The sequence below is a fragment of the Dermacentor albipictus genome, chromosome 1, assembly GCF_038994185.2.
Source record: "Dermacentor albipictus isolate Rhodes 1998 colony chromosome 1, USDA_Dalb.pri_finalv2, whole genome shotgun sequence".
In the NCBI taxonomy this organism is placed as follows: Eukaryota; Metazoa; Arthropoda; class Arachnida; order Ixodida; family Ixodidae; genus Dermacentor; species Dermacentor albipictus.
In genome coordinates this window covers 176,298,102-176,323,155 of record NC_091821.1, presented here as the reverse complement: position 1 = coordinate 176,323,155, position 25,054 = coordinate 176,298,102, and the positions used below count along the sequence as shown (strand labels likewise).

At 49.1% G+C, this 25,054-nt stretch overlaps 1 protein-coding gene across 9 annotated transcripts in view; it reads right to left on the bottom strand.

Annotated features, from left to right (window-relative positions):
* Positions 1 to 25,054, bottom strand: part of LOC139052546 (cell adhesion molecule Dscam1-like) — a 1,125,159-nt gene that overhangs the window by 258,031 nt on the left and 842,074 nt on the right. For 8 of the 9 annotated variants that reach the window (XM_070529666.1, XM_070529665.1, XM_070529658.1 and 5 more), the window contains one exon: positions 7,914 to 8,213. In XM_070529666.1, the coding sequence (XP_070385767.1) occupies positions 7,914 to 8,213 (300 nt within the window). Of the gene's footprint in view, positions 1 to 7,913; positions 8,214 to 13,232; positions 13,351 to 25,054 lie in introns of those variants that run through there. The other variant, XM_070529675.1, reaches the window with a different exon arrangement.

Genomic DNA, 25,054 nt, shown 5'->3' with positions numbered 1-25,054 from the left:
TTAGTTTAGATGTGACGTCACTTTGTACTAATATTCCTCCCTCAGGTGACATTGAGGCAATTCTTTACGCGTATAACAATTGCGATGTCGATAGAACCAGTCGACTCATCTGCTTTCGATACGTTAGTCAAGCTATAATTCTAGAACTGAATTACTTTAACGGAGATGCACTATATTCAAATGAGCGGTACATCGATGGGAAGCAGAATCGACCCATAGTATACAAATATATTCATCGCACTACTCAGGCCATACACGTGCGTGCGCGAGCTCACCACGTCTTTCCCCACCTACCCCTCCCTTCTCTCTATTTCACCTTTACATTTCCTCTGTCCCGTCCCCCAGAGTAGCGTAGCCAACCAGACGCATTTATGTTTAATATCCCTGCCTTCTCTCTTTCTTTCCTCCTCCTCCTCCTCCTCCTCCTCCTCCTCAGGCTACTAGAAAACAAATTTCTTGACGGCGGCGAGTGCTAACCATATTATTACAAGCTGTTCATTGATGACTTCTTTTTTTTCAAATTTGACGCCCTAATTAATTGTTACTTTCTTCCATTGCTGACTTAGTGTATCCCACAATTTTCTTTGGTGTTGCCCTGCTAAGCCTGAGGTTGCGGAATCAAATCCTGGCCAGACGGCCGCATTTCGATGGTGGGCGAAATGCATAAAACGCTCGCGTAGGATGCATTAGGTGCACGTTAAATAATCCCAGGGGTTCAGAATTTAAACGGAGTCCCTACTACGGCGTGCCTCATTATCATATGCTGGTTTTGGTACGTAAATCCTCAGAATGTATTTTTTATTCGTCTTAATAAACATCTTGCACATGCTATAAACCGTCCTATCTACTATTGTGCAAACAAGTTAGTGTGCCTGGTCTCAGTTTTTACAAAATTAGGGCGACCATTCCCCAGTCTGGCTTTAAAACCCATCACGAATCCGCCGTGGTGGCTTAGTGATTGCACTGCGCTGCTAAGCACGAGGTCGCGGGGTCAAGTCCTGGGTGCAGCTTGCGCATTGTAGATGGGGGCGAAATGCAAAAAAGCGCCTGTGTACTACGCATTAGGCACACTTTAAAGATCTTCAGGAGGACCAAATGAGTCCGGAATCTCCCACTACGGCGTGTCTAACAATGAGATCGTGATTTGGGCTCATAAAACCCAAGAACTTATTTTAATATTAGCCCATCACAACAGGAAACACAAAGAATCTTTCTTAATCCACAAATATGATGCCATTCGTTCATCCGTCAACGCAAACGCCGCGAACGCCACCTGTCTTGCATTGTAACGACACGAGTTTTGTCATGGTTCCGCGATAGTGCTTGTTGCAACTTTTATTTTAGGTTTTGCCACCACCTTTATATTTTTTATCTTCTCTTGTCTCCTCCTTTTTCCTCGAGAGCTGTTGTGTGTCGGGTCAACCATATATAGTGTCTACAACGCGTTGCTACCGAAATTACGATGTAAACGCCTTCCATATTACATGTTTACCCGTTAATGCAATCATCTTTGCTCACTGTCACTGCAATGCCACGATCCATTGCTTTGATTGAATGAGCTGCCGTATTGATAGAAGCTACATCGGATCCCATAAAAGCGGCTTCATTGTAACTACATTATTTACTCCTATGAAGGCCGTGCCATGGGCGAAACGTTCGAAAGAAACCTTTCCTTTCAAGCGCCTGCCACCTGCATATTACTTCAATAGACAACACCCGGACCTATTTATTTATTTATTTATTTACTATAGTGCAGGCAGCAAGAGCGGCTCAAGCATAGGAGGGTTAAGGCATTAGTAGACAATGTTAAAAAGCCATCAACAGTAGTACACTCTGCAGCAGTGCTGGATGAAAAGTTCCAATCGCTGACTGAACGAGGAAAAGAAGAGTGCTAGAGCAGCTTCCTTCGTGCGAAGTGTTGGCGTACAACTTGTGAGTGATTAGTTCTCGAACACCTCGTCTACGCGGGTGGCTAATAATTTTAACCTTATTGTTGTGGTACAGGAAGTAAACAGACCATAATCTGGCAATTATTTGGCGAAATTGTAGCGATTGCAGCCCCAGTCTCTTCAACAAGCAGGTTACCAATGATAAAGATTTATAATCTGATAAAATAAAGTGAGCGGCCAAGCGCTGGATGCGATACAACTTCGTAATATTGATAATAAGGGAAGCCTCCCAAACTAGTCCAGTGTACTCGAGCACTGGGCGAACCAAGGAACGATGTGCTTCCAGCTTGATATTGGACGGAGAGGATTTTAACTTTCTTCGAAGAAAACAAAGCTCATTGAATGCTTCAGTGCAGACGTAACCAATGTGGGCACTCCAGGAAAATTTACTGGTGATTATGACACCCAAATCTTTCACTGCGTTTACACTTTCCAGGGGCTGATTGTCGATGCTATAAGTATTAACCACATGTATTTTTTTAGTTGTAATGGGCTTTGAGGTGGAAGAACGGCACCGGGGCTCGGCAGCTTTTCGGGAGGAGGGAGAGGAGGTGAAAGAGAAATAAACAGCTGGCCCAGGAACGGTTGCTGTCTCTGTGTCTCGTTGAACGCGTTACAATAGCGCAGCCGCACAACGAACCTCTGCTGGACGACCTGCAGTTGGACACTGTGCTGCGGAGCAGACGCACACTTCCGCGTCCCGCTGCTTATGCTACACTGGCGTCGGCAACTGAGCTCACTACCGCTCCAGTCAAAGCCAGCACGCTGTCTGCAACCGTCAACACAGCTCAGGTCAGCGACTTAACTGCCGTTGATATGGGAACTGCCTCGGTGCCGAGGGACACCGTACACGCTCCCTTGCACTCTGTTTTCCGTACCATACCGCAAGCGACCTCAGCATCGCCACCAGAAGTCAACGCTCCTCCCGCAAATGTGGCTTCTAGCGAGCTCGCCGTATTCACGTACTTCGAAGACGCCAACTCCGCAGCCACAGCGATAGCGCGCACCGCACTTCCTCCGCCATCGCTCACAGAAATTCCAGAGTACCGGGGGTTTCCGGATAATGCGATACTCTGGCTACAAACCATCAATTCCCTGGCCCATTGGCATTCTTGGCCTGACGACGTTAAAATGTCGATTGCAGAGAGTATACTTCGCGATTCCGCCAAGGCATGGCATCGATACGTTGGCGGTAATCACCAAACTTGGACCGAATGAAGTGTAGTGTTAGTGCGTGCCTTCAGCCCGCTTTCGTTCACATACGATGACCAGTTCACGCGTATGCAGTCGCGCCGACAAGCTCCCACTGCAGATGCCACCAACTACGTCTACGATAAGCTCCGACTCCTCAGCGACTGCGGCCTCACATGGCTGTCTCCAGCTGCGCGTCAGTACGTGGTCGAAGGACTGTGCGGTTCTACTCATGCTGCCACCCTTTTCATGTCTCCTGAAATCTCACCTCTGGTTTTTGCTCACAACGCCGCGGAACTGCATCAGTGTACTCAACGTCGTCTCACTTTCGGTGCGCCGCAGGCCAGACAGTCCCCACACATCTCAGCGCACCGGGGCTGCTTTGCTTCCGGACGTCTTGGACACCACGCCAAGGAGTGCCGCCAATCGTAGCAGTCCCGAATTCAATACCAGGCCTTCCCAACTCCACTGTCACGAGTCAGTGCAAGTCGAAGGAATAGGCGACCTGTCAGCACTGACTGATACTGGCGCCGAGCGGACGGCACAACAGCAGCGTCATGCTCCCGACACCATTTCATCGTCGAGGCGGTCTCCAATCCACCGGCTAGGATGCCAGTGGGCATGCTCGATGTTTATGTCCGGACAACAGCAGGGACAAAGTTTCTGTCGGCCATTCCCGTCTTCGAGGACCTGCGTGCCGACGTGATTCTCCGAACAGATTTTTTACTGTCCAACGACCTGCAAATCACCATCGATCGCGGCCATATACGGATCCGGCGTGCGTCAACTGGGAATACTGCGATGCCACTGCCAACGCCCACAGGTGAGCCGCTTAGGTCGCTTGAGTTCGACACTGGCTCGCCATCAAATGGTGTTCGCTGACACTACCGCAGGTCTCCAGGGCACTGAGATGCTTCTGCATCGAATACATACGGGTAACCACCCTCCGATATGCGTCCCATAACTATGCATTCATCAAGTCCGTGGGCAGCGCCCGTCGTGCTCTTGCAGAAGAAAAACGGGTCTTTGCGTTTCTGCGTCGATTACAGGCAGCTCAACAAGTGTAAGACGCCCGACTCGTACCCCTTACCACGCATTGACGAAGCTATTGACACAGTCCGCCCCTACAGGTTCTTTTCATCGCTCGACTTACGCACAGGGTATTGGCAGGTCAACGTCGCTGAAGAAGGCAAGTGCAAGACAGCCTTTCGCACTCCGTCAGTCTTGTATGAATCCAATCGCATTCCGTTTGTGCTGCGAGCAGCCCCTAGTACATTTCAGCGCGCCTTGAATTCAGTCCTAGGCTCTCTGAAGAACCAAGCATGTGTGATCTACTTAGAAGATGGCATCCTGGTTGTTGGCACCACCGAGGACGAACACCTTCGCAAATTGGATCAAGTGCTGTACAGGCTTTATAAGTCGGGGTTCCGCTTAAACCACGAGAAGTGCCAGTTCGGTCTGTCTAAGATAGCGTACCTTGGACATAATATTTCCCCTGATGGCATTCAGCCACACTCGGAGCGCATGCATAGCGGCAGTGTCGGGATATCCCACACTAACCTGCATGAAGCAGGTTCAGTCATTTGTGGGTATGGCTTCGTATTTGAGGAGGTTTTTGCTCAGGGGAGCTTCGATCGCACCTGCCCTGAGCGACCTACCTAAAAAGGACGTGCAGAAAACGCTTTCCGGACGATAAAGCACCGACAATAAAGCTCACTGTCTCTCCAGCATTAAGCCATTTCAAGGATGACTGGACTACTGAAGTGCACACCAATGCTAGCCAAGTCGGTCTAGGGGCAGTGCTCGTGCAACGCGATCCAGATGGCGTCAAACACATCGTTGCCTATGCAAGCCGAAAACTCTCCGACACCGAGCGCCACTGTCACTTCAATGAGCTGGAATGTCTGGCAATGGTGTGGAGCGTGGATGACACATTCCGACATTATCTGTTCGGTCGCAGATTCACCGTGGTAAATGATAAATCTGCGTTAAGGTGGATCTTTTCCAAGCAATAGGTAAAGCACAAATTTGTCCAGTGGATTATCAGGCTACGAGAATGTGATTTCAACGTGCGACATCATGCCGGGGTCTTGAATAACATCGCAGATGTCTCATCCCGCAAACCCTTCGAATGCTCGGTACGAAACAAGCAAGAATCACATCTTTTTTTTTTGTCCAAGTAGACTTGCCCAAAGCGCGACAAGAGGGCAAAGACTTCGCGACAATTATTGCCTCTATAATTGGCACAAAAACAAACTCGACGTTTTCAATGCGCAATGGTGTACTCTACCGTCGTCAATGGCAGAGGGGCTTCTCGGAAGAACGTTACCTCCGGGCGGTTCCGAAATGTTTTCGCACAGAAACACTGCGAACCATTCATGACAACCCTGAAGGACGGCACATCGGCCAACGAGACACATTCAGAAAGCTACAAGAACGCTTCTGGAGGCCGAAGATACAACCCAATGTGCGCTCTTACGTCGCCAGCTGCGAAGCGCGTCAAAAGCTTAAGCGACTGCCGCGGTGCCAGCCTGGATTGTTAACACCGTTGAGATGCCCGAAGCCATCTTTCATACGGTTGTCATCGACTACATAGGGCCGCTATCCACCACCACTGCTGGAAACCGCTACATCATTGTAGCTGTGGACTATCTGTCCAAACACGTGAAAGTGGCAGCCGCACCATCCCTGGCATCCGCTCACTTATTTGACTTTCTGAATCACAGGTTTGAATGGAGGCATGGCTTGCAAGAAGTTGATATCAGATCGTGCTACAACATTTCGCAGCCTGTAACTACGAAAGTACCTTTGCATGGTGGGGGTGCATCATCATTACACATCCGCGTTTCATTCCCAGGCAAACGGCATTACTGAGCGAACAAACCAGAGCACTCAGACAAGACTCGCTCCATACATAAAAGTACAACAGAAAGGAGAGGCCGATTGGGGCGTTCACCTTCCGGCAGCTGGCTATTCGGTTAACACGGCGCTGCAGACGTCTACTGGTGTGACGCCGTATGAAATCGTATATGGGAAACTACCCCAGCTAAAAGCGGTCCTCAGGCTAGATGCTCCCGTTAGCGTTACACGCTCTGACAGTCCCACAGTCGCCTGCCAGAAGATCAGAGCTGTGGCGAAGAAAAAAAGCCACGCAAGTGCAAAAAAAAGAAGAAGAAGAAGAAGAAGAAGAACAGAAGCGCTATTACGACCATCGCCGTCGACCTTCCCCCGCGTACACCATCGGCGACGAGGTGTGGGTGCGAAGAGGCGGCAACTGTCCGGGCAAGAAGCTACTCGCAAAGATCGAGGGGCATTTCACCATTACCAAGCGCGTAGGAGATAATACGTTAGCACCTCGGATCCAAGCGTTGCACTCCGACCGGCGGCAAAGAAATAACTTCGCGGTGCACGTGTCGTGCCTCAAGAAAAGATTACGCCCATCGGACTGAACTGTCGTTTCCTTTTTGTTTGCCAGGTGCGCAGTGTCGCCGAGTGTGAGGCGGAAGAACGGCGCCGGGGCTCGGCGGCTTTTCAGGAGGAATAAGAGGAGGTGAACGAGAATAGAACAGCTGAACGGGTGCCGTCTCTTTGTCTTCTTGATCGCATTACATGGACATGGATAGTCTCGGGAAAGTTAATCTTCATTCGTTTTTGTTTTCGCACCAGTCCGCGAGTTTACTTAAGTTCGTATTTAGAATTGATTGACAGGATGCCGATTTCCCAGCACAATATAACACACAGTCGTCAGCGAACAACTTCACTTTAACAGAATCATAATGTCATTGGCAATGTCTTTTACATAAATAAGAAACCGCAGCGGTCCGAGGACTGAACTCTGCGGAACATCCTATAGAATATTCTCTTGGAGCGCGCGCATGGCTTAAATTGTAGGCCTAGCCTAGTGGCAGAGCACCCGCGTCGGCTGTAGGAGGTTGTCAGTTCTATTCCAACCACCACCGGGCACTCACTGGTTCAAATGGCCACAAGTGCACCCCGGCCTGGCGTTCGGCTCACTTCAGGGGTGATACGCTTGAAAAAAAGAAGAAAAAAGAAAAGAGGTTTTGGGCTGCTCCCATTGCGGCCATTTCCCATATGACGCCCCGAATGCACCTATTGAGGTGGGGTAGTCTTCGGGCTGCGGACAAACACCCCTTTCCAAGCGATAAGGTCCCATACAGGCCGAGCACCAGGCCGGGAGCGTGCCTGTACCTATTTTACCAGTAGGTACCCGGCGGCAGCACTTGCCTCCCACAGCCGCGGCGGATGAAGTTCCACAAAACCATCCGTCGTTGGAGTAGAGGCGCCTAGAGACCGATGGGCTTCCAACGGAACCGGGATTTAACTCGGTACTTTCCGCATATATATGCTAGATCTAGTTAATATATATACCTAACAGAGTGAACAGATTGATAGCCGTCGCCGTAGCTCAATTGGTAATGCAACGTACGCGTAATTCGGAGGTTGTGGGTTCGGTTCCCACTAGCGACAAGTTACCTTTTCATTCACTTTCATTTCCCTTTTTGTACATTATTTTATGCATTCCAATGTCAACGACATCTAATCTCTCTGATGCTTTCCTTGACTGCACTGTATGTTGGCTATATAAGGTCGTGATCAAGAAGATCTAGCGCTTCGGTTTCCCTTATTCTGTTCGTCATATATATATATATATATATATATATATATATATATATATATATACAAATCACCAACATTTCGTGATACGTGTAATTCTAGCGGAACAACGGCGCAATGGTACACCGAATTACGTACCATTCACACGAAGCACCGCAGAGTAGGCAGTGGTTGCCGCCTGATTCTTCACCACGCACGTGTAGTTGCCCGAGTGCTCGAGCTGCAGGCTGTCGGTGGACAGCATGCTGTAATCGCGCTCGTTGTGCACGTTGATTGCCGCCTGCGAGCTGGGCGCACCATTTTCCACTACCGGCACGCCGTCTTTGAGCCACGTGAACAGAAACGGAGGGTCACCTTGGACCACAGTGCAGAACACCTTGATGCGCATGCCAACCTGCATGTCCTTGCGGAACTCGTAGTGCGAGATGACTGGAGGCTCTGCGCAAAAAAAGAAGACAATGGACCACAAGTTAAAAACGCCTATCTATAGCATTCGAACGAAGCAAGTTGACAGCTGTTGATGGCCGCTGGCTTGGCAGCCAGAACATTGTTCGTCTGAGGGCACCAGTGAATCTTGATATCAGGAACAGATCCAAAGACCACATCTTTATCATGAAAATTCGCTTTTTTTTCGCTTTCTGTTCGCTTTCGTTTCTTCCTTTCTTAATGCTGCAAAACTGCGCTCAGACGTTGTACCTTTCGCCGCAATAAAGTCAGTTAAAGCTTTAAATATACGACAAGTATTATTATTATTATTATTATTATTATTATTATTATTATTATTATTATTATTATTATTATTATTATTATTATTATTTGTTTGGAAACGTGTATACATTTGACAGGAAAGGGAAAGCGATGAGCAGGCTGGCAACTGACACCGGTAGGGCCATAGCGCCTGCCTACTCTTCAGAAAGGAGGAGACAGAAACATAAAAATGGAAGGTAGTGAGAAGGGGATAGAAGATTAATGAAAGAGCAAGATGGGGGTCAAACCTCAAAGAGTTAAGCAGAACAAACAGAGTACAGGTCATACACAGTAGGGCCAGTCACTGCAGGTCATGCTACTACAGAATGTTAAAAAAATGGCTGTGGCTTAGGTAAGGTTAAGCCCAGGATGCGAAGCATACTAGCCTTTATTTTAGTTGTTGAACCACTGTTTAGCCTGGTGAACTGCTGTTGCTTGGCTATATTTGGTTCGGCTAGACGAAGAAACAACTCATGCATTACTTCTTCGCCTTCAAGAGTGGAACGCGACAGCGTTCCCGTCGACCCGCCAAGGGGTGTAAGACAATGGGCTACAGGGCAGCGACTACGCGCCCCGCATTGGACGCGGTGAGCGTCGAGCAAAGCAGCGTTCGGCGCGGCAACGAAATGTGCGCCTGAGCAAGAGACGCACGCCTTAGAAACAGCGCGTTTCTAAGGCAACACCGCATTCACTAGAGGCGCTTTTGTACCGCTTTGAAGCGTTGTACTCGTGGCTCAGTGGTAGCGTCTCCGTCCCACACTCCGGAGACCCTGGTTCGATTCCCACCCAGCCCGTCTTGCAAGAGTTGAGCCAAAGCCACTTCTCCTCTGTCGTGACGTCACGGTGTCACGTGATTTCATGGTCACCGCCGCGCCTGAGGAGCTGGGTTGAGCCCTCGTAATATGCTTCGCATAATAGAAGAAATAGTGTCTGAGCTACAAACGTGAAGCTAAGTTAGTTAATCCTAGAATAGTAAATAGAACGCGATAAGCCTGAACACGTTGAGACGCACAACCACTGGGGTACAAACATTCGTCGAGTGTCGTACACCGAAGGCCAAGTATGTGGCAGTCCCTCACCAGCGACATGCGCTGCGCACTGAAAGCGGGACACTCCAATATCAGGTGTTGAAGCGTCTCACAGCAACCGCAAGACGTACAAAATGGACTGGCCACACGTCCTTGCCTGTATAAACGTTCGCACACGTTCACACAGCCAACCCATAGCTTGAGTAGTTGTACTCTAACGCCACGAGGCAAGCCTCGACCCCTAATACGGAACGGGAACGTTCCATTTGCGACGCGATGGTCTGAATGCTGCTTGAGTAGGTGGTGACGAATCAGCAGACGAGCGTCATTAGGTTTGCACAAAATAAAACCCATTTAATGCAGTCATGGTGGCTAGTATTCTGGTATTGTTTGGGCGTTTCACATTTAACGCACACGTAATGGCTGCCACAGCAACATAATGAGAGAAAGAGAAAACAAGGAGAGCAAAGGTAGGGAAGTCAACCAGACGGGCGTCCGGTTTGCGATCCTACATAGAGGATACGGAAAAGGGGGAACACACAGAGGAAAAGAAGGACAGAGTGAGCACTGCGCAAACGGCGGACCTTGTACCCGATGACTATAAATGGTATCTCTGGTGAATGCACATCAAGAACTGAACTAGTGAGCGAATAGCGTTTTACGTCAGCGCTGGTGTGGCCATGCTCCCAGAATTTTCTAATCAGAATATATCCCGCAGTTCAGCTGATTGTAATTTGTCCGGGAATAGAAGCGTTGCACCTCGTACGGAGGACAGATACACAGCAGGAGTTTGATTGTTTCCTCACACCTACAGGAGTCGCGAGTCAAACTATGGGGCATAATCATGCGGTAATAAGCGTTTGTAAACGCCACTCTCAGCCATACGCGGCACAGCAGTATTGTTTCGCAGCAGGAGAGGATAGCTGGCGCTTGCAGCCGTAGTTAAGGGTCCCGGTAAGGCAGGCGGCAATTGGAGACACCCAGAAAACTTCACTGCGTCAGAGGCCCATTTTGTTATTGAGATTGTCTTTATCTGAGCACGAAGACAAGAGAGAGAGAGAGAGAATGAAGAGGAAAGGTAGGGAGGTTAACCAGATATGAGTCTCCGGTTTGCTACCCTACACTGGGGATGGGGGATAGGGGTTAGAAAGAAGACAAAGAGGAAAACGCAAAAAAAAGGAACGCGCACACATGGAGACACATACATAAAAGGCGTTCCAGTTAAAGTCGTTCACACAGGCCGGTATAGAGCGCAAGAAGCGTAAAAGCGCTTGCACGGCCTTCTTCTGTGACGGTAGGTCCTTTCGATGTTGCAGAATTCTTTTTTCGGATAGCGGTTGGTCGTCCAGTTGGTCAAGTTCGTGGCTAAGGCATGCCCTCTGTGGACTGAACTGCGGGCAGGCGCACACAATATGGCCAATTGAATTGAAATATGGCCACGAAGACAAAGGTTCAATGCAGCTTCCGTCCTCGCCAAGTTATTTATAAGTGTCTGGTCGTCCTTCTGGGCAGACCACAAAGCCTTGATAGGGAAATCGTTGCCGACGATGCCACAATGACTCGGGAGCCATTGAAAAATGATGCCGTGCCCTATTTTTAAAGCCTGATGGTTAACTTCTCTTATGATGTGTACCATCTACTCGTATGTTTTGTGACGTAAAGCAGAGTGGAGATTATTAAGAGCTGCCTCAGAGTCACAAACTAGGTCCATTCCTATACCGGTTCAACGGCACATACATGACAGAGTTCAAATCGGCATAGGGAGCTGCAGCTTCTGCAACCGATGGTTCTCCTATCAGGCGAAACTGCAACTTGTTTTATTGAAATTAAAATAAAAGAAAGCAATGTAGTCACCTTATAATGGTGACGGCTAGCCCTTTCCGCATAGTAGTTAAAATAACGACAAAAATTTATTGAAGTAAAAGATGAAGCAACGTCATAGGGTAAAATTTGTACAGCATACTGTCTTATTCAGAAATGAACACAGCGAGATAAAAGGCGAGCACCAGTTGGGAACGCACCGAGTCCCTACATGTGGCACAACGGACACCGTGCATATGTATTCTTCACAGGAGCAGACCCAAGACTCAACGTTTCAACAGTATCGTTCCCGTACAGAATAAATATTGTCGCTTCCAAGGATCGGAAGCAGCAATATTTAGCAATCTGCCATAATCCTTGCCTTGGCGAAGAAAAGTATGCCTATCCAGTGTTGTACAAGTAACTTATTTACCAAAGGTAATCTTGCTTAGGGCAGTTGCACTGTGTAGTCCTATACTGAACGCAGGGTTCACAATAAAATACATTTCAAGAAACTCTGTGTAACTCTATACGTGTTTGGGCATTTCAACAAGGACAGTATCAAATAGCCGCAATTTCAATGCCATCACGCACTCTCTTGAGCAAGAAAGAGAATCTTGTTTCGCTCCTGTGCTTAGGATAGTATGAGACGTAAAATAAAACTCTGGAGGTTCGTTCGTGATTTCAGAGAGTGGCAGAGTGTCACCGCTCGGTAAATCAACAGAAAAAAAAGGGTAGTAATATATTTAGCTTTGCAAGTATACAGACAAAGCAATAAACAAAGAGACATTTCGAAAACAGCCCAAGTGCCTCATTACACGTTATATACTCGGCAGGCCACAATCTGTATCGAAGAAAGAAGCGTATGCATGACGAGTATCATGTTTTATTTTAAACCGAGCTCAAAAACTGGAAACCGGACGGCCGAGCGGAGCCGTAATGGCGTCGGGCCCGTTGGACGGCGCACCTGAATAGACTAGTCTTGGTTCTCGTAATATCAGCGTAGAAGACGGGAAGGTTGTTTATCTTTCTGTTTGCTACATAAACAAGTCGTTTATGATGGTAAGGCAGGGAGAGAAAAAAAAAAAACCACGCACCCACAAGAAGACAGAAGCCGATGCGATTAGTTCAAGCTCAAAGACTGGAGTTCGCTGTTCAAAGCTTGAAACGATAAAGATAAAAACTAACCAAGACTGCATCTGAAAGCTGAAAAAAATTCTTCCGCGTCTACGTAGGGAGTTACGATGAACGGCATTTAATGACATATAAATGAAAAAGCGAAATATCACCACGGGAACAGCATATATAGAAAGCATACTTATTGAAAGATGCCCTGAGTTGGAAGCACCACCACTTAGTTTTCTTTTCAGTCATCGTCACCAGCTTAACTTAGTCACCCAACGTATTTCATTTCTATGGTATAAGGTTTTGTGAGTCGGGAATTAAAGTAGATAGACTGCTGCACCTGAAGACGCGTCATAGCGCTATGTCATCGTGTCGAAAGCATTTCGTTTTACCGTTGCAAGACGAGAGGGCACATGAAAGAGGTTACACTAATACAAGCATGCCATGAAAGAAGAGCTTCGGTTTCTATTAAACAGCCCGCTTTATAAAAATAATCTTGCGCAAACAAGTTGCACAGATCGAGGTCGTTGGCCTGAATGGTGCGCATACAGTAACATGAAGGATGAAGGATGCGGCCGAGCGCATTGTATGCACACTGACTTTATAAAACTATAACAATTTCGAAGTGGTTGCGGCTGGCGCAGAAGAGGTCTGATCACTATATTCTAGTTTTATTGTGCATAAAGTTGCACGGCACCACCCCTGGCGGGCGAGCGAACGCGGTGCGACGCTTGGCGCCGTTTTGATTTGGCCTTACCTGGGCGCAGTATATAGAAGGCGGGCGAGAGCTTGCGCGGTCAAGGAAAGCACGGATAACACAAGCTTCCGAGAGTGAGGGTGACGTGGCGTCTCGGGGATGCCTTCTCCACTCACGCAGCACCTTGCGCGCTATCGCGGCAGCAGCTGTTCCCTTTCGCCCGCTCTTCGACGACGGCGTTCGACGACGTTCGACAGAAAAGGGTGAGTACTTGGCGTTTCGACAGCAGCGCAGTTCTTGCCTCAGGAAATGCGGCGGTCAGTTTTTGTCTTCTCCAGAGGCATTACGACGACGCATTGGAGACAAAGAGCGGTGAAACGGCAAAGGTGAGCGACGGGACAAGAAGGTGGATGGCCATTCGAGGGCATATCAGGGCATACTTGATGACGGATCGTAAGAGTCGCAGCGTGAATGGGGTTGGTTCATGCAGTGGGTTGGCTGACCTGACTAGCGTCAGCACCGTTGCATCGCGACGACAGCAGTGTCGGTCGATGTGGCTGGGGCCACTGCACGCAAAACAGATAGGCTGGTTACTGTGCGTACGCCAATGATTCACGGCAACGGTACCATGCCAAGCAACGGACGAGGAAGGGGCTGTCGTATGCGGCATTTGGTGAAACGGTAAGTACATTTGTGGTCGCTGCCGCTTCGGTGCTTCGGCGTAACCCAGGATCGCGGCGACAAGCTGCTGCTGAACGGGCAACGGTAGGCCCTCACCGATCTCTCGATTCACATGTCGGAGCATAGGAGCCAAAAAGGTGGTATTCTGCTGCTACTGCTGCTGCTACTGAGTTTACGGCACGAACGACAGCCGTTGAGCCACCTTGCCCAGCACGGGTGCTTTGATTTGCACGAAGACCGATCAGTGTTCAGGGACGACTGCCAGCCCCGCGAGTGGCTCGTCGCGCTGGTAAGGACGCCGTGTCAGAGTTCGGTGATTCCGCGATGCGTCATAACTATGATACAAAGTCACAATTTCTCACACAGGGCGACGGGACTTCGCAATGAGCTTATGAAAGACGTCATCGTCGATACCGTTCATTATGTGTTGAATGGTAGCAGCCTCAGTAATAGAAGCCTCGACACGCTGACAGAGGTCGACGACGTCCACGATGTAGCTGGTAAACGTTTGATCTGGATGTAGTGCCCGAATGCGCGAACTTTGTTCGGCGCGCAGCTTCCGGGCCACAGGGTGGCCGAAGAGGTCCGAGAACGACGCCTTGAAAGCGGACCTGGTCTAAAAGTCCGCTTCGTGGTTCTTATGGCATACGTTTTCCCCGTCCGAAAAATTAGATCACTCAGCTTTGTGGCATCATCCCATCGGTTGTGCGCGCTTACCCTCTCGTACGACTAGAGTCAGTCCTCGACATCATGGTCGTCCATGCCACTGAACACCGCAAGGTTTATTTGGCGAAGCGTGCCGGAGCAAGTGACGGCCGGTTGTGGTGGCGTCTGCTGGGCCGCATCGGCTGGCATGGTAGACTGTAGCGTACGGGATCGGAGTTCCAGGGTGGCGTTGTTGAAACACGGAACCTCCACTAATTGAAAGGAGGTTTATTTTTCGAAGGCTGTAGAGTCAAAAGGTTGGCAGTGAAGAGCACTAGTTCACGTGTAGTGCCTCTCTCGCGCACTACGTTGACGATCCTGCTTGCGCCTGCGATCTCCTCTTCTTCTTTATCTTGTATCCTCTTCTTTATTTGTATAACGAACGAATTTGCTACGAGCACTTATATATCACTAAACATAGTTATTCATGAACAGGCTCATTGCATTGTTACAATCGTGGTTCCGGGTGGAGGCTTCCCTTGTTTGTCACTGTTGACCAATTCATGTCTATCTTCCCATGAGCCCTTTTTCCTGCTTAACCATAGTCATGTATCATTTGTGTTTATGTGAATAAGAAAATTCAACATCGATTACGGTGCTCCTTAATGCGAAATTTGAGCGCAGCTCTATACGTGTTTTCATTTCACGATATATTGGCTGGCGCGGACAATCTATCTCATGCGGCACATTGCAAACGGAACGAGGTGTGGCGCTACTGCCTCGCTGATAGGGATATCGTGAGAGGCAGTGCGTGGGCGCGATTAACAGCAGCCGCCGCAGACAGACCTCCGCTCATGCAGCGCTTTGTTTCGATATATGGTTAGGTGGACGCGCTCGCCGTATGCCTTATTGATCGCGTCATCGGTGAACAGACGACGGCGCGCCACTCTGGCGCCATCTCGTAGCGGTCGTCGCCACAGAGTCCGTCTTGCGCCCCACTACGTTTTTCTTCTCACGTTTCGCCATACCCTCCTCCTCCGCTGTCCTCCTTGCGCTCTCTTTACTCTATCGCCGTCTTTTATCTCCCGCTGCGCTCCGCGTTCACTCTTTCATCCATCGTTGTGCTCTTTCGCTCGGTTACGCCAAGGGAGGACGCCGAGGGACGACGCCGACGCGAAACACAGTAACGGATGCCTAAGAGCTGTTCTATAAAAAGAATGCTGAACTGAACCGAGAGTGCTGACTAGCTCAGGAACATGCATTATAAAGTTAGTATGGTTCTGTTTGCTGTCTCTGTGCACCTGTGTGCCAGTACAGGCCTGCTAGGAAAAAAACTCCAGTTTTATTTCAAGAGCTTGTTTCGATGATGTTTCATGGCATACGGTCTCATTTCTTCTCCTTAGTGCTGTTGATAGTAACACTAAGTACTTCTGTTGTGCGGGGAGTAGCTTGGAACCAATATAATGGGCAGCCTTCATTTGATTATTGATTGTACTGATTCGCCGTTCGTGACATCAGCACAGCAGCAGTAGGAGTAGTGGCGCCGACGTCTTGCGACGCTGTCTTTAACGAACTTTTATTCCGCGGGGTAATAACAGCCGTGAACACGTGTGTTCAACTTCTCTACTGGCGTAAAAGTATCAGAAGAAATGTAACCCTCATGACACAGGTAGTGGTTTAATGCGTCGTCCCAATATGTCCTTACATTCATGAAGCTACGTTAAGGTGCTTCTCTTGATGGTGGCGACAACAACAACAACAACAACAACAACAACAACAACAACAACAATAATAATAATAATATTGCGCCCCACTACGTTTATTATTATTATAATAATAATAATAATAATAATAATAATAATAATAATAATCATTATTATTATTATTATTATTATTATTATTATTATTATTATTATTATTATTATTATTATTATTATCATTATTTAATCGCCATCGTGCCCAATACGCAACACCCCGGCCGCCAAAAAAAATATGAGAACGCCTTAATGCTTCACTTAGATGAGTAATGCGACATCACTTCTATAATTCGACGACTATCTGTCGACGTTGACGTGACAACGTCTTATTTCATAGTCGATTTGCGTGTTATTATGACATTATAATCCGCTGGTACTGTAACGGATGCTGCCCACGAGTCTACCACGTCACTTATGGCGAACGGAAACAAAATGGCACGACCGCTTTTAGTTGGTAATTTGCTCTTAAACAAGATACATATGCCCTGCAGCTATAGCATATGGAACTCACTACTACAATTTGACCATACCTATGGCTACGTAGTCACGCATGCGTGTGATGTTATTGGGCCGGATCACTCCAGAAAAAGGGAGAAGCAGCACGCCAAAGCAAAAACACACATCAGACATGTATTTACATACATAACACGGATAATGGCACACACGCGTCACAATGTCCCAAAATGCCTCATAGGCGACATGCACTATATGTATCGGTGGATTACGATCGGCCTACAGTTCCGGCGGCAGCTTGTGTCGCCGTGTCTTAGACCTCGTTGAACCGATGCCGGCCAGCGGGGTCGGACAACAGTGTAGGACGGCCGGGTCGGACAGCTGGGTCGGACGGCCGAGACGGTCGGCTGGGTCGGACAGCCGGGTTGGACGGCCGGGTCGGACAGCTGGGTCGGACGGCCGGGACGGTCGGCCGGGTCGGATGGCCGGGTCGGATGGCCGGGTTGGACGGCCGGGTCGGACCGCCTCGCGGCGCTCAGGTAGCCGGCCGCAGTCACCGGGTCGCGTCCACAGCTGGCGGGGTAGCCCTGTGGCCGCTCACCCGAACGCTCGAGTGCCCTGGTTCCGGACCGCCAGCCCTCCTGGACCAGTGCCCAGCGGAAGAGCGGGGCGAGGTAGCCTCCCAGCGGGCGACAGTGTTGCTTCAGGTGTGGCGTATTGGCGTGGTCGGCGATAGCTCCTATGGGCCAGACGCCCAGCGAGGAAGCTGCTTTTCGTCGACCGACGAACCTCGCGCACTGTTCACGCCACAGGCCACGGGCCACACTCTCGCGCCACGCTTTTTGAGGCGCCACTGCCGGCGCTCCCAAATCGGTGTCGATGATGATGATGGTCCTCTTCGCCACCGCACGGCGCACTGTCTTCATATGTTTAGGCTTCGCACTCCCGCGTACCATATATTATGACAATACCCCCCTTTTCGAGAAAGTTGTTCGCAACTATTCTAACACAAGGACGCGGGATGAGAAACAGAAAGGGAAAATTGTCACGTACGGTTGTCCAATTGTTCATTTGGGCACATGACACATAGTTCACAGGGCATTCCGCTCAGTTAAATAGCACAGGTCTGTTCGCTTTCAAATAAGATTAAGCTCTTGAGTGGACGCATAGTCCAATCACATTTTGTTATATAACATGTGATTACGCGCGACTCAAGTAGGGCACTGCGGAACGTGCACTGGTTTATCAGTGGTTAGACGAAGCGAACATTCGAAGAGCGCAGTTTTCCCAGGTATGTCAGAGAAAATGTCTGCATACATTTCAAATAACTCCTGTATTTCCTGAGTTTGTTCATCCGTAAGATTTGTTGCCAACTTAACGTCAGTAGAAAACTGTGTTCGATGAAGGCTCAAGACAGGCATTTGCTTCACTTCGTCCTCTTCCCTGGTGTCACCTTCGGATGACCTTTCGTTGATCTCTGCAACAACAGAGACTTGGTGTGGTTGTGCAGGTTTCCGCTCCTCGTACTTCTTGAGCATATTTATATGAAAGATCTTGTTCTTTCCAGAAACTCCAATTACATAATCAACGTCATTTTTCCGTTCCTTAACCTGAAATGGTCCTTTCCATTGCATTAAAAGCTTGTTCGAGTCAGTTGGCAACAAAATTAGCACTTTGTCGCCTGGATATAATTTCCTTGGGCGACTTTTCCTGTCATAGTAAGTTTTTTGTTTGTCGCGAGCTTTCTCTAGCTGATCATGTGCAATCTTGCATGTTTCCTCTAGGCGATTGCGCAAATCAAAGACATAAGTGTATGTCGTTCGCGTTTCTCCATCCAATTCCTCGTTCGTCCACAGTTCTCGTAATACCGTCAACGGTCCTCGAACGTGCCGGCCGTAAATGAGCTGAAAGGGAGAGAATCCGAGGCTTGCCTGCGGCACTTCTCTATAGGCAAAAAGCAGAGGAGCAAGGTATCTGTCCCAAGATCGCGGTCTCTCTTGGCACATTCTCTTTAGCATCATCTTTAGAGTGCCGTTAAACTTCTCGACGAGACCGTTCGCCATCGCATGGTAGGGTGTCGTCTTGAGTAGCTTTACTGAGAGCAATCGACTCACCTCTTTCATTAATTCTGAGGTAAAGCTTGCTCCTTGGTCCGTGACTATTTCTTTTGGCAAGCCGACGCGAGAAAAGATCTCGATCAGCGCTTCTGCAACATGAACTGCGTCGATTGCAGGGAGTGCCACAGCATCTGGATAACGAGTCGCAAAGTCGATTAGCGTAAGAACGTATCGGTTCCCACGGTCCGACTTTGGTGAAAATGCCCCGATTAAATCAACAGCGACCCTTTCAAAAGGTGTATGGATCAAAGGCATGTTGCCCAGAGGAGCGACTCCTACTTTCCCTTTAGGGGTTGTCCTTTGGCATTGGTCGCACGACTTCACGAAGCGTTTGACGTCTCCGTGTACATCTGGCCAATAGAATTCTTGTAGGACGCGATCAGTTGTCCTCTTGATACCTTGGTGTCCTGCCATGATGCTCTCATGTGCCACTTCTAATATGCCAGATCTAAATGCTTTTGGTATGACCACCTGCTTAAAGGTTCTGCCAGTGGCCAGGTGGTAAAGGCGATACAGCAATCCTTTTTCTTCGACAAATTCGTAGCTGTGCCCCTTTCCAGAATTAAACGACTTGCTCACTTTGGCGAAACTATGTTTCAGCGTCGGGTCTTTGCGCTGTTCTTCAATGAGTTGGTCTTTTGTTACGTCACGTAAGACAATCGTTGGAACGCACAAGGGACGAATCTTGCCTTGTTCTTGTTCTTCCATTTTTGCTTCAGCCACGCTCGATACATGGTGAGGCTTCCTAGGCGCCTTATTACGCTTCATCCCTATCGACGACGACTCAGCGTTGGGAGCAGCGGGGTGCTTCCAGTCATAGTCCGGATCGTATGGTCCTCTGACGCCTGGAAGATTTCCCAGAATTACGTCGTAGAGGGGCTCGTCCATACATGCCATGGTTAATTCTCCTGTAAAGTACGGCGTGTTCAGTTGTACGACAGCTTCAGGTAGGTGGCTTGTTGAGCCGTCCAGAAGAACAACGTTGCTCGTTCTTCCCGTCATATACACCTCTGGAACGAGTTCCCGTCTGACAATTGCAGTATTACAACCGGTGTCTCGTAATACACGAACACTTCTTCCCAGCAGCCGGCCTTCAACCACTGGCATCCCGTCGATGAGGAAAGGTACAGCAGTCCCAGGGTTCTTTTCCTCGCTGTCACTTGATTGGCGAGTCTTCTTTCCTGGATGCTTTGATTCTTTCACTGGACGAGTCCGGACTGGTCGAGATTCGGTGAATGCACACGCAGAACTTGGTTTGTTGTCCCCGTACCGAGTTCGGCAATTTTCAGCTGTGTGTCCCGTTCTGTCGCACAACTCACACTTCAGCATACGCTTAGGTGGGGCACGGCAGTCAGGAGCCAAATGTCCAAACCGATGACAAAGGGTGCACATAAGTTGCGGTTTCCTGGGAGTTTCAATGTCTTTTCCACCAGAATACTTTGTGTTATCGGGACCCTTTCCTAGGTTTGTCCAGTTCTGCGCCTCAAGAAAGCGATCCGTCAAGCTAGCAAGTTCGTCAAGGGATTTGCACTCTCGCTCCTTCAAGAAAATGACTAGCTTTGGCTCACAACAACGCAGAAACTGTTCAGAGATCATGTGATCTCGTAGACCTTCATATGTTTTAGGCACATTAGCCATCTCAATCCAATGGTCAAAATAGGCTGAAATTCTTGCTGCTAACTGTCTTCCAGTTTCGCCCTCTACGGCTCGTGCTTTACGAAACTTCTCTTGGTAGCCTTGAGCCGTGAATTGAAACCTTTGTAGCAAAGCTTTCTTTACCTTTGGGTAATCTAATGAATCGGTGGCAGTCATCCGACCGATCACAGTTAACGCTTCTCCAGTCAGACACATGCTCAAAGCAAGAGCCCATTTTTCTTGTGGCCAGTCCTGCCCTGTTGCTACGCGCTCAAATCGCTGTATATACGCGTGTAAGTCATCGCGTTTCTCGTCGAACAAAGGAAGTAACTTCTGTGGATGGAGGGATGACGAGGAGGTGCTGGGCGCAGTCAAAAGTTCAGAAGCCGCTGCCGGCACATTCCGAGCTCCTTCCTGAAGCTGCAGCTTTAGCTGGAGGATCTCACGCTGCCTCTCGTCAGCTAAGCGCGCTAATTCAGCAGCTTCCTTGATTGCCTCTCGCTCCGCAGCTCTCTCGTCCCTTTGTTTTGCCTGTTCGGCCTCAATCCATCTGCGAAGTTCTGCGCCTGACAATCCTATTTGGAGTCCTATAGCTGTGATTTTCTCTAAATCCATGGTGCCGTCTACTAATGTGTGTCTGCGCTCAAGCGAAACTGCCCCCTTTCACTGTATTTACGAGTGAATCCTGGCAGGCTCGCCAGTTTGTGATGTTATTGGGCCGGATCACTCCAGAAAAAGGGAGAAGCATCACGCCAAAGCAAAAACACACATCAGACATGTATTTACATACATAACACGGATAATGGCACACACGCGTCACAATGTCCCAAAATGCCTCATAGGCGACATGCACTATATGTATCGGTGGATTACGATCGGCCTACAGTTCCGGCGGCAGCTTGTGTCGCCGTGTCTTAGACCTCGTTGAACCGATGCCGGCCAGCGGGGTCGGACAACAGTGTAGGACGGCCGGGTCGGACAGCTGGGTCGGACGGCCGGGACGGTCGGCTGGGTCGGACAGCCGGGTTGGACGGCCGGGTCGGACAGCTGGGTCGGACGGCCGGGACGGTCGGCCGGGTCGGATGGCCGGGTTGGACGGCCGGGTTGGACCGCCTCGCGGCGCTCAGGTAGCCGGCCGCAGTCACCGGGTCGCGTCCACAGCTGGCGGGGTAGCCCTGTGGCCGCTCACCCGAACGCTCGAGTGCCCTGGTTCCGGACCGCCAGCCCTCCTGGACCAGTGCCCAGCGGAAGAGCGGGGCGAGGTAGCCTCCCAGCGGGCGACAGTGTTGCTTCAGGTGTGGCGTATTGGCGTGGTCGGCGATAGCTCCTATGGGCCAGACGCCCAGCGAGGAAGCTGCTTTTCGTCGACCGACGAACCTCGCGCACTGTTCACGCCACAGGCCACGGGCCACACTCTCGCGCCACGCTTTTTGAGGCGCCACTGCCGGCGCTCCCAAATCGGTGTCGATGATGATGATGGTCCTCTTCGCCACCGCACGGCGCACTGTCTTCATATGTTTAGGCTTCGCACTCCCGCGTACCATATATTATGACAATGCGTACTTATACCTATGCGAACCGTGGCTCTTGCTTTGTTGCAAGCACTTCCATACAGCACAGTGCGGTGGAGAGCACCGTGCAATTCTAATCGGCCGCCGTACGCCTCGCAACCGCTGCCGCTCCTTCAGTCACGTGCCTCACTATGTCACAGCACTTCGCTGCTGCTCCTTCCCAACGGTATGCTGCTCTCAACACACCTGCTGCTCAACCCAAGACATCACAATCATCATCATCATCATCATCATCATCATCATCATCATCATATTTACGTTCTTTGCAGAACGTCGGCCTTTCCGAGCGATCTCCGAGGACATATCTCCTTCCATATTGCTGAAGACCGAGTTCAGATCCATAAAATCCTATAAAATGCTATGGCATTAAAACCCTTGCGGGGACGTATTCTCTTCACTGGTATCGGTATCAGCACCACGACACCTTTGGGTACACTGCCTCCAGTATCTGCCTACGTTACGAACCCGGGTACAATGCCGACAACCCAGTCATTATTTGTGTCATGCTATCCATTAAAAAGACAGAAAATAAAAAAAATAAAGGCACCATCAAAATTTGCGAAGGGATGAAAAAGACATTGATATCAGCATAATACGAGGTGTGTACTTGTGTTGCTACCATGCTCGCAATCTTTTAGCACACTCCGAGGCACGCGTTGTGAAAGTTTCATTTAGTGCCTTTGACAGCAAACGAGCGATAGAACACAGAAAAAAAGTCATCATGTACGTTGTTCAGAAACGAAACTGCTGCAACACACACACACAAAAAGGAAAAAAAAGATACGTCGGACCTGCCTTGTTTCACCATCATAAGAGCTTCGATGACATTGAATGAAGGAAAAAAAAAGTGAAACCTGTCAACGTCTTGAGCGATACGAGTTTAACACGCAGCCACATTCAGAGCCAAAGATGTCACGCTTTCTCTTAACGTTTATCTTTACTGTCCTTTGCTGAAAATTGGGACACCCATAGCGCGCTACTTTCTTCGTTTTTTTCCCCCTTTTTTTGTGCGGAACGATAAACACGTGTCTTCGCTCACCGGAATGCCGTCCTCCCTCGGGAAGCGCAAGGAACGCTGTTTGCGCAGCATTGCGCGCTGTCAAGCGATGCTATGAAGAAAGACGCCGGAAACACTGGCGGCCTCCTCCATGCGCCTTACTACGAGCAGATATTTGCCACGAACCCGGCTCAGGTTCTTCGTTGTCGTGTTAGGTTGTTTGTCCAAGTCTTTGCTGTAGCCACGAGGCAATAGAGGTCTATGCTATGGCATTAATGCCCGGGAGACGACGAGCGGGTAAACGTAGCAAAACGTTTGCGTTAAAAGAGCCTTAGATACCCGTACAACGTTGAGGAAATGAGCAACATCGGGCGATAGTGAAAGCAAGATCATGAAAGAAAAAGGGTGGTCAAATAAACGTTATAAAGCGATAGCCGTTGCTATTTGCCTTACTTTCGCGTGCCGCCATGTGCCGCCTACGCACTGCAGAGAAAGCCCCCAGTGAAAGAACTACAAGATGTAGAACAGATTTCCCAGCGTGTATGCGTGGCATCAGACGCAAATTGCATAGCGAAACAGCACAAAGATATAATAAGGTTGTCAGTAAAGGAAGAATCGACCATGAGTATACGGCAATCTGCGCGTGGAACTGATTGCGGGGTCCAAGTCTATTTACTTGTAGGGCCGAACAACAACGGTATTGGTATTAGAGCGAGAAAAAAAAAGGGGGGGGAGGGAGAGATAGCAAAAAAAAAAAACTAATTACTTAAGAACAGAATATCAAATAGGCGATTGGTATGTTGTGTCATCATGTAATCAGCTTTCTACGCGAATATTTTACAAATACGAGTGGCATTTCTTTTTCGCATTCCTTTTTGTGTTCCCTTGCTTTGTCTTCTGCGGCGCGCTTACGTGGGCGACCACGTTTCACAGATGCCGCTGAGGTAGACGTCTCAGAGTGCATCGCAGCAGACACAGCACCGATGAAATTCGAACCGCAAGTGACACGTGGGAGACAGTGATGGAGACAGAGACACGACGTATGCAATGACGTACGCACTATAGGCACAACTTTAGTCAACCGTAACCGTGGAGCCGTCGTGGCGTCGGGGAAGCGGACTCGTCTCACACCCCGGAGACCCGGGTTCGGTTCCCACCCATGCCGAAATGTACCAAATGTTCTTTTCAATTACATTAATCGACTTCGTTTACAGAAACCTACCCGGCAATTATCACGTCAATTCGGGCGTTTTTGACGTGCTTCTACTCGTCGCACCATCGGCCATACCATCTTTCAGTCACGGCGCCAACGACAACGCTGGATTTTCGCGTAATGGGGCGTATAATGCTTTCGCATTAAAAAGGATGGGGGACGCGGGAGTCGTTCAACTAAATCACTTCAACGAAGCAGCTGCAGTGGTGCCCGGTTTTGTCGTCTTCTGGTGTGAAGGCCGTATAAGCCGGCATTCCAAGATTTATCAGGGCAAGGTATATGTAAACTGGTAGCGAAGATTCCATAGAAGCCCAGATGTCAAGAAAATGGGGCTCGTTGTAACCGTCGCCATCTACGTATCGTGGGGACAACAAACAGCAGGCAAAAAATGAAAAAGAAGAAAGTGACGTCACAACCGGAAATGGAAGTGACGTCAATATCTTACGCTGCTTGGCGCTAATGTTGGAATTTCTTTAGCGTCCGGCATTACGGACGCTACGACCGCAGTTATTCTTCTTTTGAGGCTGAGGAGAGCTTGCCACTCGCCTCAGCTGAAACGCCAGTGTGTCCATTAACCATTAGGAGTGGCGTACGTCTTAATGTGAACGTAATTAGGCTGTTATTGACGGCTATTGCTCCAGTAGCTTCCTTAGGAAGGTGAGCGAATAGGATGGAAATAAATGACACTGCCAAAGAGCTTTCAAAATCAACTTCACTTTTATTCGTCTTGAATAATGCAGCCAATATAACTGACCTAATAAGACATGTTTCAATGATGAAAAGTACTATGGCCAGCACACAGTCATATGCATA